This window comes from Neovison vison, chromosome 4 (assembly GCF_020171115.1).
Source record: "Neovison vison isolate M4711 chromosome 4, ASM_NN_V1, whole genome shotgun sequence".
In the NCBI taxonomy this organism is placed as follows: domain Eukaryota; kingdom Metazoa; phylum Chordata; class Mammalia; order Carnivora; family Mustelidae; genus Neogale; species Neogale vison.
Genome location: NC_058094.1, coordinates 196477501 through 196492500, shown reverse-complemented (window position 1 = coordinate 196492500; position 15000 = coordinate 196477501). Strand labels below are relative to the sequence as shown.

The following is a 15000-nucleotide window of genomic DNA, read 5'->3' as shown; positions in this document are numbered from 1 at the left end:
GTTAATGGGTTGGAAAAATAGCCTTTGGAACCAAAGTTGGTATTTAATTGAAAGGAAATGCTTTTTAATTGTAATTTCTTTTCTTTTCTTTTCTTTTTTTTTGCCCCATCCACCTATAATTTCTCTTAGTGTCTAAAATATACTGGCATGAATGTGAGAAAGAAACATGGAGCGCAAAAGGAGGGTTCATATTCATCTGCTTGTTAGTAATAAAAATATATATAAATATTTAAGATGAATAAAAGTGTTCCTTTCCATGTACTATAAAGGAAATGACACTGAAGGGTAAAATACGTGCATTTTCTTAAAGACTTACTCTTTGTCAGAAAGACCAACTTAGAGCAATAAAATGGCGACCATGCTAGTTCTACAGCTTAAATAGCCATATTTAAGAAATAGCAGCAACAGTCTTCATAAGAATCTTAATGATAAGGAATAACATAACACTTTGATAAGGATGAATACATTCAAATGAAGAAATATGAAATCAGTTGTTAAAAAATTAATGTCCCTATATTTTGTCTTTGTTTTAACAAATGTTATTTTCTTAGAGAGGAAAGTGTGAGCAAAGTTATCTACCAACTGAAATGCCCTCTTTGCCTAGAACAGTTGAATCAGTTTTCATACCCAGCAAAATGGTAGCTCACTACTTTTCTGGTATAATAGCAGTGCAATTTTTTTTTTTTTTAATTTAAGGCCATTAAAAATGCCAAAGTAACAGAGGAAGCAAATTTTCTTTTAATTGGTCAGAAATGAGAAAAAGTTAAAAAAAATCCGTGTGGAAGTCTTACTGTAATTCCGTTATAAAGTTATTATGATGCCAAGTACTTGTGGCTTGTTGTTAAGGTGCTTTTACTTTATAGCCTGTAGTCTACCATTTGTAAACACATCTTTTTGATGTTTCTGCCAACATCCTGGCAACAAAGCAGTGCAATTTCAAATGAGCTAATTAACTTAATTGTTGATGAAGCATGAAACAGTTCATTCACCCTGTTAGCTGCTCCATGACAACATAAGAGTCTCAGCCTGTGAAGTTACTCATCTCCATAAACCTATCTGTAGCTCTCTGTTTAGATCTCTTGTATAGCAGAATTGTGCATGGAGAATGTTTCATAAAAGATGGATATTCTCATTTGCAACGGAACCTCTTAAAATTAAAAAATATATATATCACTGTAAGAAGAAATTAAGGATACACCAAATTTTGATTTTAAGTGAGAGAAGCCATGTAATTGACCATACAAATATACAGCCATGCACATTGCCCTCTGATTCTGAGGGCAACAAGTAACAACATAGATGAAATAGATTTATTTCTTAAAATGTTAGCCTCTTCTAACTTTCATGTCATCATTCTTATTGTTAAATATAAATATGTTAAACATCATTATTTAAAGTCAGGAAGAGCAAGATTGCAATTAAAAAAGATATATCCGTAAAATATGTCTGTTTGAAATTATATATATTCTGACTCCTCATGTAATTTTACTTAAAATTTTTATTAAAAACTTGAAATTTATTAAGACTCCTGCACATGTCTCCCGATTATTAATGACACGATTACTGTAGGCTACTATTTTCCATTCATTCAAAAACTCTATTGAGTGATCTGTAAAATATTTTGATGAAGAGGTAAAGACAAGGTCACCTTCTTAGCCTGACCTGGGCCATGTACTTGTTGGAGCACAGAGAAGCGCAGAGTGAGCCCCAGGATGGACTTTCACTTCCTCCTTTCAGCTTTGTCTTATTTACAACAATGTGCCTAACACTCCCACATAATCCACCCCCTTCCCTAAAAAAGGTAAGGAACCTACTTTAAAAACTGTCCAAAATCTTCACAAATGCTTTCACAGCCTGGCCATTTGCAAACTCCATGGCCGTACAGAGTGTGAGAAGCCCCAGTCTCCTCGTGTGACGAGCTGTAGCAAAAGAACACGGCGTCAGATTCATCTCAAAAAGCTATAATCGTTGCAGGCTGCTAGCGCCTGTCAGGTTACGATCAGTGACAAACAGGTCAAAACAGGTCAATTCAGCTCAGAGCAGTCAGAAAAATTTAATCGTTCTATTGAATAGTTCAACTGCCAAGGCTAGATGATGTTCCAATTAGAGGAGAAATAGAGCCAAAGATGACTGTTAATAAAGGATGAAAAACTAAGAGGACTGTATAATATCATATGCTAATCTTGCCATATGACCTTAATGTAACATTTACCTCTAAATAAAAAAATATATATTCATATGTGGTCAAGTGAAATAAACCTGTGTTTTTAAGAAGGTAACAGGACAGCCACCATAAGATTTTTGAAATGCTCTTTTTAAGGATGATATGGACCTTTAGGATCATTTAAATTGCTTAATATTTATGTGTGGACCATAAATTATATTTCCACTAGTTACAGCTGATTAAAAAAAATTCTACTTTGGAACAGTATTCATTAGCTATATCCTTCTGTAATCATCAAAGACTTTTGATAAGTGAATATTATGTCAGATTGAGATTCTAGAAAAATCAAGCAACTTCTGCAATATATAATCATCAAATTAATCTCAATTAAAACACCAGCATGGAAGCATTCAGAAGCATACCATTTTATAATAATGAAAACTAACAAGAAAAATTTTTCATGATACTCAAATGACCACCGGAAATACCACCAAATGATAGCATCCTATTTTAAACCGTTCTGTAATTAAATATGTGTTTCTCTAAAAAGAAAATTTGTTTATGAGGAAGAATTTATTGCCACCAGGTAGGTACTCACATTACACAACAGAATACTATCAATCCACTAAACTCAAATATGTAGTCTTTACAGCTAAATACCACAGGAGCCTAAGTCACTCTGTTATGAAATCCTGCACTATGTTTCATCCCTTAAAAAGATATTTTTCATGTTGAGCAATGTTTTAGCTTATATATTTTATGTGAATTGCTTTAAAGCCACCTGATTAGACAGCTTTATGCTTAAATAAATGGAAGTAAATGGACAAAAGTACAGGGTGCTCCTTTTACAAGGCCAGTTTTTATTCAACTAAAGTAAAACAGTAAGTTGAAAATTATCTAACATAATGTACTCAATGTTGATAACTGAAATCAAGTAATTTTTCCTTATGAATTTTGAGTCAAATTTATTCACTTTTCACCGTAAGTTTTTATGTCTATATATTTATAAATTCCATCATGTTACACTAATAAAAAAGGCAGACCAGATATTCTATCTTCTAGTTTATTACACCTGTGTTTATATCCTTATGTATATCGAGTCTCCGATACCTACGGACATGTTCTTAAACATATATTAAGCACATGTTTTAAAGCATATGCTAAGAGGGGGTGGGGAAATCTTTAATTATTTAATTAATTACTCAAAAGGGGGTTCTTAAGTTTAAAAATGGCAAAATATTCTCATTTCAGCAATCTGGTTCATCACAACATATTAGCCATAAAAATATGCTGACATAATAATTCCACATGCACTTATTAAAAAATAAATTCCTTCAGGCAAATTCCCCACTAAATCCATCAAATTGCCAGCATTTGAACTGCTTTCTGTAATGAAAATAATATATAAGATAAATAACCTAAAGGTTTCTGTTCAATTTGTTCTATACATTCTGCCCCTCTTAAGTACAAATCATAATCTTTAGTTTTATGAATGGTAGAAGTAAAAGTTGGTGACAGATAAATATAGAATAAATCTCATGAGCTTTACCTGTCCCGCCTTGCACTTAGGACTGAAGACTGTCCATTCACGATGGAATGATGCGTTATTGGTGGTGATGCTTTGGAAGTGGTGGAGGAGGTAGTCGAGGAGGAATTGTTAGTAGTGAGGTCTAGCCCTCCATGTTTAATGCCATTGTCTTCCATACTGTGAACTCCAGTCACTTCTTTCCATAACTGCTGAATCTCAGCAGGACTTAGGCCAGCTATAAAATGAAAGAGAGCCCCACTAATATAACAAGGTAAAGTTCACATAACCAGCTTAGTATTATTACTAGATTAATGCCGACGAAAGTGATGTTACCAGCATAATTAATATACAATAATAAAATCACTTTATGCCATCAGCACCATACCCTTTCTCGTGAATAATCAGTTATTTGCTCAAGATTACCAATTTGGGAATGGTAGGGAATGATCCTACTGGAAATAATATCAAAGATTAATGGGAAAAACCCAGCAAGTTCTGTTTGAAAATTAAACTATTCAACTTTTAACAGTAGCTTTTACTTATTGCTGGTATTGAGTTTTTATCAGTGAGCAACTGAAAAAGAAATAGAATTGGAAATGAGATGTATCAAAAGACATGAAAAGAGAAAGGGGTAAGGAGGATAAACAAAAAAAAAAGTTAGGGAAAAAACAGTAAACATTCAACTCAGAAGGAAAATACATTTGACAACTTTGACAAAGTTTTAGTTTGCTCTTTCTCAGACGGGCAAACAAAATAACTGAGTTTCACTTGGTGGTGCTAAATAAGCCAATAATATGATTACCTACATGGATCAATTAAGCAGATAATATGGAAACTTCATTTTATGACCGACAGAATAAAAAAAAAAAACTACTCATTTTAAACAACACTGTCTCAGATCATGCAAATTTACCAGATTTATGAAGAAAGTAAACAGAAAATTAAGGCACAATGCTTTAGCTTTTAATTATAATTTTGAAATAAGGAATTGAGAGATTATTGTCTATGGTCTTTGACTTCTAAAATAGTACTTATATGTGCCAAGTACTATACCTTCATGTATTCTTTCTATACCTTATGCTTCTTAATCCTCACTAAATTGAATGGAGTCAATAACTATATTTTAACCAGTTCATGGATAAGGAAACAAAATTTCAAAAATGTATCCAAGGTCACAAAGCTTCTGTGTGGTAGAGCTCTGATTTAAATCCAGGCAGTCTGATTTGAATGCCTTTGTTCTGGAAATATTATATTAAAAATGCAAAAATTACCGAATAAAGATATCCAGGGGAAAATGCAGTTGTAGTTATGATTGCTATCCCTTATTCAGCATCTGCTAAAGTCAGTCTGGTTCTTTACATTCAAAATCTCAATTAACCTCACCTGATGTTAGGAATCATTACATTTTACAGATGAGGGCACGGCGTGGAGGTTTAGAAAGATTAAAGTTGTTACCAAGTCACTACACTCGTAACTAGTGGATAGAATTCACACCTAATGCACTGTGGCTCCAAAATCTAGGTTCTCTATTATTAAGTTCACCTACAACGTCTAACATGAGGGTGGAAGTACTAGTCAAACCACCCCCACCCCCACCTCAGATGCTCTAAGTGATATGGATCAATCCCCAGGTGTGCAGGAGAGGACCAGGATAGAACAGGCAGGGGAGACGAGGGGATGGTAAGAAAACATGATGGCGAGGACGGTGAGCCCTCTCACCTCTACCCCTGCGGGTAGAAAAATCATCAATCCAGACATCGTGGTAAGTAGCCCAAAGTGACAGAAGAATTCTCACTGCTCCAAACATAACTTCTGGTCAAATTATTCATCACAATGGTAACCTGAAATTGCTATGCCTATCACTATTTCTTATACATAGCTTTACTGAAAGCTATCATTTTGGTGATTCTGGCTCCTGAAGATTTTAAAACACCCTAAGACTGAAGAAAAGGCAAGCTAACTCAGGTTCCAGTTATTAAAAACTATTTTTCATGTATAAAAGAGAATGGCTTCATAAAGGAAGGTATTCTCGGTTACACAGGAAATAATTTCTTTATAAAGATCATTAATTATTGCTTTAAATCTAGCTTTAACCTAAGATTCTGAAACTCTTCTGACTGTAACTTTTTGATTACTTGTCTGTACAAGTTAGGTGTCCTCACAGCAAAGCTCCACTAGCAAACCCTGTCTCGTGGCAGCACCGACAACGTCTTCTGCATGGGAGCCCTCACGATCTGACTCTGCCTCTCTGCCCCACCGTCAACTCTTGCCTAGACCATGGTTCTCCTTTCCTGTCTTCCTGCTTCTCCCTTGCCTTGCTATAACTTACCACTCTTCACATATCAGCCCAAATTTATCGCTGTAAATGCAAATGCAAATGTAAATGTAAATGTAAATGTAGGCCATTGGGCTCTCCAGGCAAAGCCTCCAATGGCTTTCCAGAACATTTCAAAAAACAAAACAAAAAATAAGCAAACAAACAAAAACCACAACAAGATAAAAGGGGAACGAACAACAACAACAAAAACCCTACTGTGGCCTGTCAGATGCTGGCATTTATTGTCTGGGTCTTACCTGCCCTCTGACCTCACCTATCGCTTGCTCTCTACATTTCACTCAGTTACCCCAGCTTTCTTCTGCATCTGAAATGCATCGAACATTTGCTCCCTTGCCAGCTTTTGCCCTGGCTCTTCCCACAGCATAGGTGACTCTGTCGTTGCTCTCATGGCTTCCTTACTTCCGTCACTCAGAGGATTCAAGGGTCACCTCCTCTGAGAGGTCTCTGACCACCCCACCAACCACTGCCCCTCCCCACCTTGCCTTCTAGCATTCTCTGTCACCTCACCCTGCTTTCTTTGTCTTTAAATCATTTATCAGTCTGAAACTATATTATTCGTTTGTTTGCTTTACATGTTATCATCAGTTTTCCTCTACGGCAATGTAATCTTAAACTGGTAAGAGTAGTGATTTTTTACTTGACCTATCTATCCCCAGTGCCAAGAGCAGTGCCTCGTATGTATTCAATAAACAGTAGTTGATTTAATTGATTACAACAGATTCACACAGATCTTGAAGGCATTTGGGTCTTCACGTGGAAGTTCTGTGGATCTTGAAGGCCATAGTATTCATGGGCACTGCCATCCTGGAAGGCCCATGTCTAAAGAATTATAAACGGCCCTAGTTGATTCTGATAAAATTTTATATCTTGGCTGAAGACTATTAGGTATTTTTAAAGACTATATCAGTTAAAGATGTTATTAATAGTTTAGTTTTTGAATTTTATTAATAATTTAGTTAACCTAAGTATCCACTTACCTTTTAAAAGCAGACTTCTCTTACACTAGTCATTTGTGTTGAAAATTAGTGGTAACAGCATGATATCACAATGATATGGCAACAAATGCTAAGCACATAGACATTTGATGAATAAGCCACCTGTTCACTACCCAAATAAGGATCCTTAATTAATTGAAGAAGAATATGGTTTTTAAAGATTACAGATTAGGGGCAGAGAAGAGATGATGTCCGAAAGAGATTCCCTTTAGTGGAAGTGGTTCCCTAAAGTGTCTGGATGGAAGTATGATTCACTTGCAGACATTTTAAAACTTTCAATGCCCTGACCATAGTCCAAACCATCGAGATCACAGTTTCTGGAGGTAGGACACAGGCACCAGTCTGCTTCTGAAGCTCTACACATGATTCCAATGTGCAGATCATTTGGAAGGAAAACTGTTAAAAGCAAACTATCATTTTGCTTACAAAACTGTATTCACATCTACACTTTGGTTAGCTCTTTTCTATGGATATAAAACTATGACTATGAAACAATGAACTGATCACTTCTTCAGAATTTTGAAAGTTTTGTGAGTTTTGAAGTTTTGGTGATTTGCAAGAATTAACTGATTTTTCAGGCAATAATAGAACACATTCAGTATGGCCCAAACTGTGTTCTATGCAACAGTGCTCTCCTAAACAGTCCTAATCGAAGAAACTGAAGGTCTGTGGCCTGTGTCTTGGGGACTCATGACTAATGTTAACGTGTACATCTGTTCCAAGACGTCTAGGAACAACAACAACAACAAACTTTGAGTCTCTTGTTCAACTCAGCGTTTTACAAATCCATTTGAGGATAAAAAGAAAGACAACAGGAACAAACTCTTTCTCCAATTATACTGATTTATTTCAGTTTTAAATACTGGGTGTAGGCTTAGGATTAATTATGTGATCTCCAGCCAGCCCCTCCCTTGAACAGCAGGTTGTCTATTTATAAACTTGAAGATTTTTTCCCCCAAATTAGCTTACTTCAAAACTAAGCTTTGGGGCGCCTGGGTGGCTCAGTGGGTTAAGCCTCTGCCTTGAGCTCAGGTCATGGTCTCAGGGTTCTGGGATCGAGTTCCGCATCGGGCTCTCTGCTTCGCGGGGAGCCTGCTTCCTCCTTTCTCTCTCTCTGCCTCCCTCTCTGCCTACTTGTGATCTCTCTCTGTCAAATAAATAAAATATTTAAACAAAACAAAACAAACAAAAGCCAAGCCTCTGTTGATATAGCTTCTCTGACCTCCAACTCAGTTTTATTAGAAACTTGCCCAGTGCTTCTGATATACCCATCACTGTTTTCCACGCTTCAGTGCTAATCTAAGACCCAGGCTACTCTTATATTCCCATTTGAGAGATGAGGACACTGAGAAAGAGAAAAGTTGAGTAATGAGCTCTAGAGCTAATGTGTGGCAGGCTCCTCGCATTTTTAGGTTTCTGCCCACATAACCTCTTTCTAGGACTTTGTACTTGGCCACCCCGTCTAAAAAGTTCAACCCCACTCATTTCCACTTCTTTCTTTTGTCCTATTTTCTTTTTCCTTAGCACTTACCACTACACATGTTAACTTAATTTACAATGTAATAATTGTGGTGGCAGGAATTTTTGTCCATTTTCTTGACTGTTTTGTCCCCAGTGCCTGTGGGAGTGTCCACCGTGCTCATGGGTACATCCAGCTCAATGGATACTGAGCTGTTCAAGTGCCCGGAACACCAGGGGGCTGGCAATCTGGGAAATCAGTGGCCTACCCCATTACAGAGTAATAGTAAGGATGACTCAATTTTGTCAGTAACTTACTTCAAGGATACATACATACTATCCTAGAGTCAACAAGTTGTATGATAATGCAATTTTAAAATTAAAATTCCATGATGGGGACGCCTGGGTGGCTCAGTTGGTTAAAATTCCATGATGACAGAAAATCAAGAAATGATAATGGGTGATGGCTTTGGGATGACAAGTTGGGTTTACTCTCATTCACTGCCAGTACTACAAATAAGCATTAAAGGTCTGTTTTTCTGGAAGTTGAATGAATCAAAGGATGAATTCCTAATCAAATCACATGTAATACCACAGGTAAAGCAATTAAACAATAATTCCTTAATCCTGGATTCAGAGTATGTGGAGTAACTACTGGGTGACAAAGCGCTGTGCTAAGAATTAATTAAAATTTGATAATTCACATCTAGATTATATATCCTTGGGGCACACAAGGTTTAAAAATTTCAATGGCTTTACTTATTGGTAAAAATTACGTTAGCAGCTTTTTCACACTCAAAAATGAAAGATTCTTTCAATGTCCTTTCATTTGCTGGATCTACTAATTAATTTTTAATATTAAATAAATAATTTTTATACATTATGATGTAAAGTAAGTCTACTGTGATTTTTAAAATTAGCTTATCTTATTTAACAGTACTTTGCTTATGTTCTAGGGTTACGTATAATTAAAAGTGATGAAGGCAAATTTGGGTAGAAATATTTGTATCATTCATATATTTTGTGAAAACAATTTGATATTTAATGATCTGAATTACTGAAATATTATCAGGTGATTTTTCACTTTTCATCTTAAATTTTCCATTAAAAAACATTAGGACATGTACATGGCCAAAATAACTGAACCATAAAATAAAGAAGGTTATATATTGCAAAATTAAATTTCCCTACCCACCCTCTCTGCTTCCTTGTTCCCCTCTACAGAGGCAACCATTATTCTAGTTTCTGGGCTATCCTTCAGAGATCTATGTGTTCATTTATAATTTGCCAAACCTAACATACTATTGATTTATATTTGACCAGGGCCTACTTCAACCTGCAGGTGTAATGCCCGTCTCTAAAACGTGTGTTTAATGAAAGGTGCACTGAGTGTATATTTGCCCAAATGCTGAGTTAGAAGGAGTAAAACAGCTGTTTGGCTAAAACTGAAACCAAAGGCAAATATCTCCACTAAAGAAGGAACTTCTGGGATACTGGAATACTTCTGATACATATAAAAAAAATTCCTTCTATGATTTCACTATTAAAATTTTTATAGGCTGCATTTTTGAAGTTTGATATTTTACTAAAAAAACCCCATAATTTTCTCAGTTTTCCCCATCATGATGGCAAAATTGACATTCTGCTTTGGAGTCTTCCTTCAAGATATAAAGAAGTGACAAAGAGAACTTTAAAAAAAACTTAGGGCCTAAATGGATATAAATTCATTTTAATGTATGCATGCAGATAAACCAATTATGTGACAATTAGAATTATGATATAATTTAATCTCCATCTTTCTATCTTATTTACATCTTCTCAAAAACTAACTCAACCTTCTTCATATTTCCCTATGTATTTAATGTTTTGTAAGTTAGTCTTCATGTTTTCTTTTCATTTTTTTTTTTGAGAGGGAGGTTAGAGCGGACAGAGTGAGTGGGAGAGAGAGAATCTTAAGCATGTTCCATGCCTACCTCAGAGCCCCCACATGGGACTCAATTTCACGACCCTGAGATGATGATTTGATCTGAAATCAGGAGGCAGTCACTTAACTGACTGAGCCACCCAGGCTCTGTAAGTTAATTTTTATCCATAAAATTAACAGCATTCATGATTAACTTTGCAAAGTTTTATTACTGGAATAATAAATGTACATTTAAACTTGAGCTTACTGATGGAGTTTTCACATGTAAAACCCCAAAGGAGAGTTTCTCTCCAAGTTGCAAACTGGAGATGGACTGGTATGTAAAAGGGAATACTAAGATGCTAACAATAATTCTGCAGGACATGCATTGTTTGTACTGTTGGCACTTACTCTGATGAGATACAACGGTGATCTCTGCAAGCACAGGACCACAGATCAGGCAAAAAAACCAAGATGCCAGGAGTGATGGTGAAATAGGCATTTGGCTATTTAGATTTCCATAAGCAGAGAATGAGTCAAAGCCAAATAGCTGATTTTGGCCAAATACTCATCCTAAAGACAAACTTGAGCACATGCCTAACTCAGCATGAATTATTAAAGTAATAATTATTTAAAGTAAAATACTTTTACTTTAAATAAAGTAGATTTATGCTTTTTATGCCTTTACTGCTTTAAATAAAGTAGTAAAGCATAAATTATTTAAAGTATTATATTTTACTTTAAAAGATTTCATTTTATTTATTATTCAACAGTTCTCTCATTCCAAACTCATCTAGTTCTAGAAGGTGTTAGTTCACATTAGTGCTGGCTAGATAATCTAGCATTCCCTGTTTGGTCTTTCCGACCGGTCACAAAAGCATTATGGTTTAAATCAGTTTTATAAATTCAAAAACATGTGGAAAGTTGGAATGGAAGAAAGTTTTAACCACATATATTTTAGTTTCTGTAGTCTTAGGAAGCCTGTGACTATACTGTGTATTAGAATACAGTGACTTCTATCTCATGTCAAAAACATATCTAAATTTGAAGTGTGTGCACAATAATTTCCTATTACCTATAGACAGTGGTACTGAACCATGAAAACATGTCACAAAGTAACTACAGCTGACATGTAAACTGTACTATCCATGGAGTAAATAGCTTTATAATCAGTATTTTATTTGATATTGATTTACAAATCCATCCTTTTGTATTTGACTCCTGTATATCCACACTCACTCCATATATGCATTTAGAGATAGTAATTTCATTGTCTCTTTTACATTAAAATCCAATATTATAGTAATATTCACGATGACTTTAAATGCTTAATACTTAAAATAATTTACTTTAAAGGGTGGTACAATATATTACATCATTTTGCAATACAGAGAAAAATGTCTATAAATCTCCTACTCTTTTTTTTTTTTAAGATTTTATTTATTTTTTTGACAGAGACAGACACAGCAAGAAAGTGTACACAAGCAGGGAGAGTGGGAGGAGAATAGGCTTCCCATGGAGCAGGGAGCCTGATGCAGGGCTCGAATCCAGGACCCTGTGGTCACGACCTGAGCCAGAGGCAGATGCTTAACCACTGAGCCACCCAGGTGCCCCTATAAATTGCTTACTCTTACTAAAATTATTATAATTTTGTTACTTCTGCCTTGAAAGAAGTTTGAACTTTAAAAAGTACCCTGAGGGTGTGCCTGCGTGGCTCAGTGGGTTGGGCCTCTGCCTTCGGCTCAGGTCGTGATCTCAGGGTTCTGGGATCAAGCCCCGCATCGGACTCTCTGCTTGTCGGGGAGGCTGCTTCCTCCTCTCTCTCTGCCTGCCTCTCTGCCTGCTTGTGATCTCTCTCCCTGTCAAATAAATAAATAAAATGTTTAAAAAAAATTAAAAAAATAAAAAGTACCCTGAGGAGGATGTGTTAAATCATAGGAATAAATACTTCACATATGGCATATTTTTAAAGGCACAATAAGATCATCATCATGTATAAATCCTATGTGGTTGCATGGCTAATCAATTAGCCAACCAAAAACTTGGTGCAAAGTGAACTGTGAAACTGATAATAAAAGTGTTTAAGATATTTGAAATATTTTAATCTGAACTCACCAGTGGCTAAGGCAGAAATAATTCCAGGCTTACATTATTTAACAATTACTTCTCTACTTTCTTCCATTCCAATTTTGGGATTTTAGCACCAAACTATGCAATTATGTTCCTTTACGACAGCTGGTTTATCTGACGCATTCTGCCTATGTTTGGCCAGATGAGTCTCCACAGTGGCACTTTTCGAACTACTTCATCTAAACAGTGAGAACACAATGATGACTTCATGTTTTTTGTTTAAAATATAAATATTCTGCTTAAACTCAGGTGTGTTTTCAGATTTGTTTCCTTTTCCTTGATGTTCTCTATCTTGTGCATTTAATCTCTCATAACATTTCATGGACAAGTAGAAAAGAAGGAAAAAATGATAATTCTATTTAAAAAGTTCAGAAATAAGAGAAAAATTTTATTTGAAAACTATTAAAATGGTTTATCATAATAATTTCCTTGTTTGGCAAGATATTTGTATGCTTGTTTTGGAAGAATATCGCACTTAAATTGAATTTTGCTTCTGTGAACATCTATTTTAAGCTTTCTTGAAGTGTTTGTTTCAATGCTTTTACTCAAATAAAATCACAGTAGATCATGCTTCTCTCTACTGAGGAGATGCTTATTTGATTAGATCCTAAATATAGGTTTTCATATAAATTTTATTGAAAAAAACGAGATAAATTTATTGATTCTGTTTTAGTATAGTTTCTACTAAAGAAATCCATGTTTACATTGAATTAATTTATACACAGCTTTCTTGTCTTTAAATTTATTTCTTCATTTGTCCTGAAATGGTATTTATTTTTGCGAAGAACAACAATTTATGAATAGAACATTAATGGGCCCAGGGACACCACGGTTTATTCCAAGTCTCTTTGGAATGGTGCAGAAAAGTGGGTTTATTGCCTCATTTTTCTTTCACTACTTAAACTTTATCTTTCTTGATTTCCTAGGAGTGATTTAGCCAGGTGAATTAGAGGATCTGAAGTTAAGGGAAGGAGGGATTCTGAGAAAAACATGCCGTGAAGATAGTGATTTGATAAGGAGAAAAATATTTACTACAAAATCATAAATTTCATGTGCCCCAAACAAAATTGTGTGCATTTTAAAGACCTGTCTTTTATTGGCTTAATTTTATTTTTTTTCCTATTAAATTGTTCTTGATTTTCTTTTTTCTTTCTTTTTTTTGAGATTTATTTATTTTAGAGAAATAGAGAGAGGGAAAGCATGAGTGGGCAGAGGGACAGAGAGAGAATCTCAAGCAGATTCTACACTCAGCACTGAGCCTGACACCAGGCTTGATCTCACATCCTTATATCACGACCAGACCCAGAGCCATGAGTTTGAGTGGGATGCTTAACTGACTGAACCACTTGATTTTCTTCCTATTGAGTCAGAAAAAGGAACAAAAAATACTATCACAATGTGAGTCCCTTTGTAACAAATATAGTTGCAGTTCATTTGGATTAATGTTTGTTCCAACAAAATTCAAATGCAAATTAGAATGTGCTTTTATAGGGCTTCTGGGTGGCTCAGTCATTAAGTGTCTGCCTTTGGCTCAGGTCAGGATCTGAGGGATCACGCCCCGAATCGGGTTCCCTGCTCAGCGGGAAGCCTGCTTCTCCCTCTCCCACTTCCCCTGCTTGTGTTCCCTCTCTCACTGTCTCTCTCTCTCTCTGTCAAATAAATAAATGAAATCTTTAAAAAAAGAAAAGAAAAAAGAAAAAGAAAAGAATATGCTTTTGTGAAGTTTAATGATATCTGACTTTAACCTGTACTAAGAATTTTAGCAGACAGGGTGTCATTTTGTTTACCATTATCTTTTTTAAACCAAGAATGCTTTCCATTTCCCAAAAGTTGGGTAAATGATGAATATATACAATTGTATAATTTATAGTGCTGTATTATTGTATTATCAAAGTCCTCACAAAGTTTTTTTATCAGAAAAACAAAGAAGAATACAGCTGATAGTTTTTTGAAGCTATAATTCACAATATACATACAGGTAATATTATTTTAGAGGAAATACGATTAGGGTCCCACAATGTATGATGAGGTCCTAGAAAGCATAACTTGGAATGGACTGTCCTTTGTAGACATATAGGCTCGTACATGTGAGTGTCGGTGTGAAGATTAGGAACTTCTTTTTTAAAATCAGCTCTCCACCAAAACTCCTTTCAGCTCACTTTCGTTAAACGGGTGTTGTGAGCCTTCCCACTAATCGAATTCTCTGCAAGTCTTCAGTGTATTTTCAATAGTGCTTAAATCGCGTTGCCCTTATAAATTATTTTCTGCCATAAGACTAATAAATATGCATCTAATATCTAACAAAACACTTGGAAGCAGTTTTACTATACACCTGAAAGCAGTGTGTAGTAAAATCTCCGAGTCTCAAGAAAACGGGCCATGCAACTGTGTTAACGATCGTGTTTTAATAATAAACCTGTAGGTCATAAAAGCAAAATCTCTCAAGGTAGAAGGCGGACAGGCCATGAAATGGGAGAAAGTGCA

The 15000-nt window shown here is 35.4% G+C and overlaps 1 protein-coding gene across 7 annotated transcripts in view; it reads right to left on the bottom strand.

The window, feature by feature from the left end:
* Positions 1-15000, bottom strand: part of FOXP2 (forkhead box P2) — a 550794-nt gene that overhangs the window by 45094 nt on the left and 490700 nt on the right. For all 7 annotated transcript variants that reach the window (XM_044246406.1, XM_044246409.1, XM_044246410.1 and 4 more), the window contains 2 exons: positions 3714-3927; positions 1815-1919 (listed from right to left, as the gene is read on the bottom strand). In XM_044246406.1, coding sequence (XP_044102341.1) covers positions 1815-1919; positions 3714-3927 — 319 coding nt within the window. The remainder of the gene's footprint in view (positions 1-1814; positions 1920-3713; positions 3928-15000) is intronic.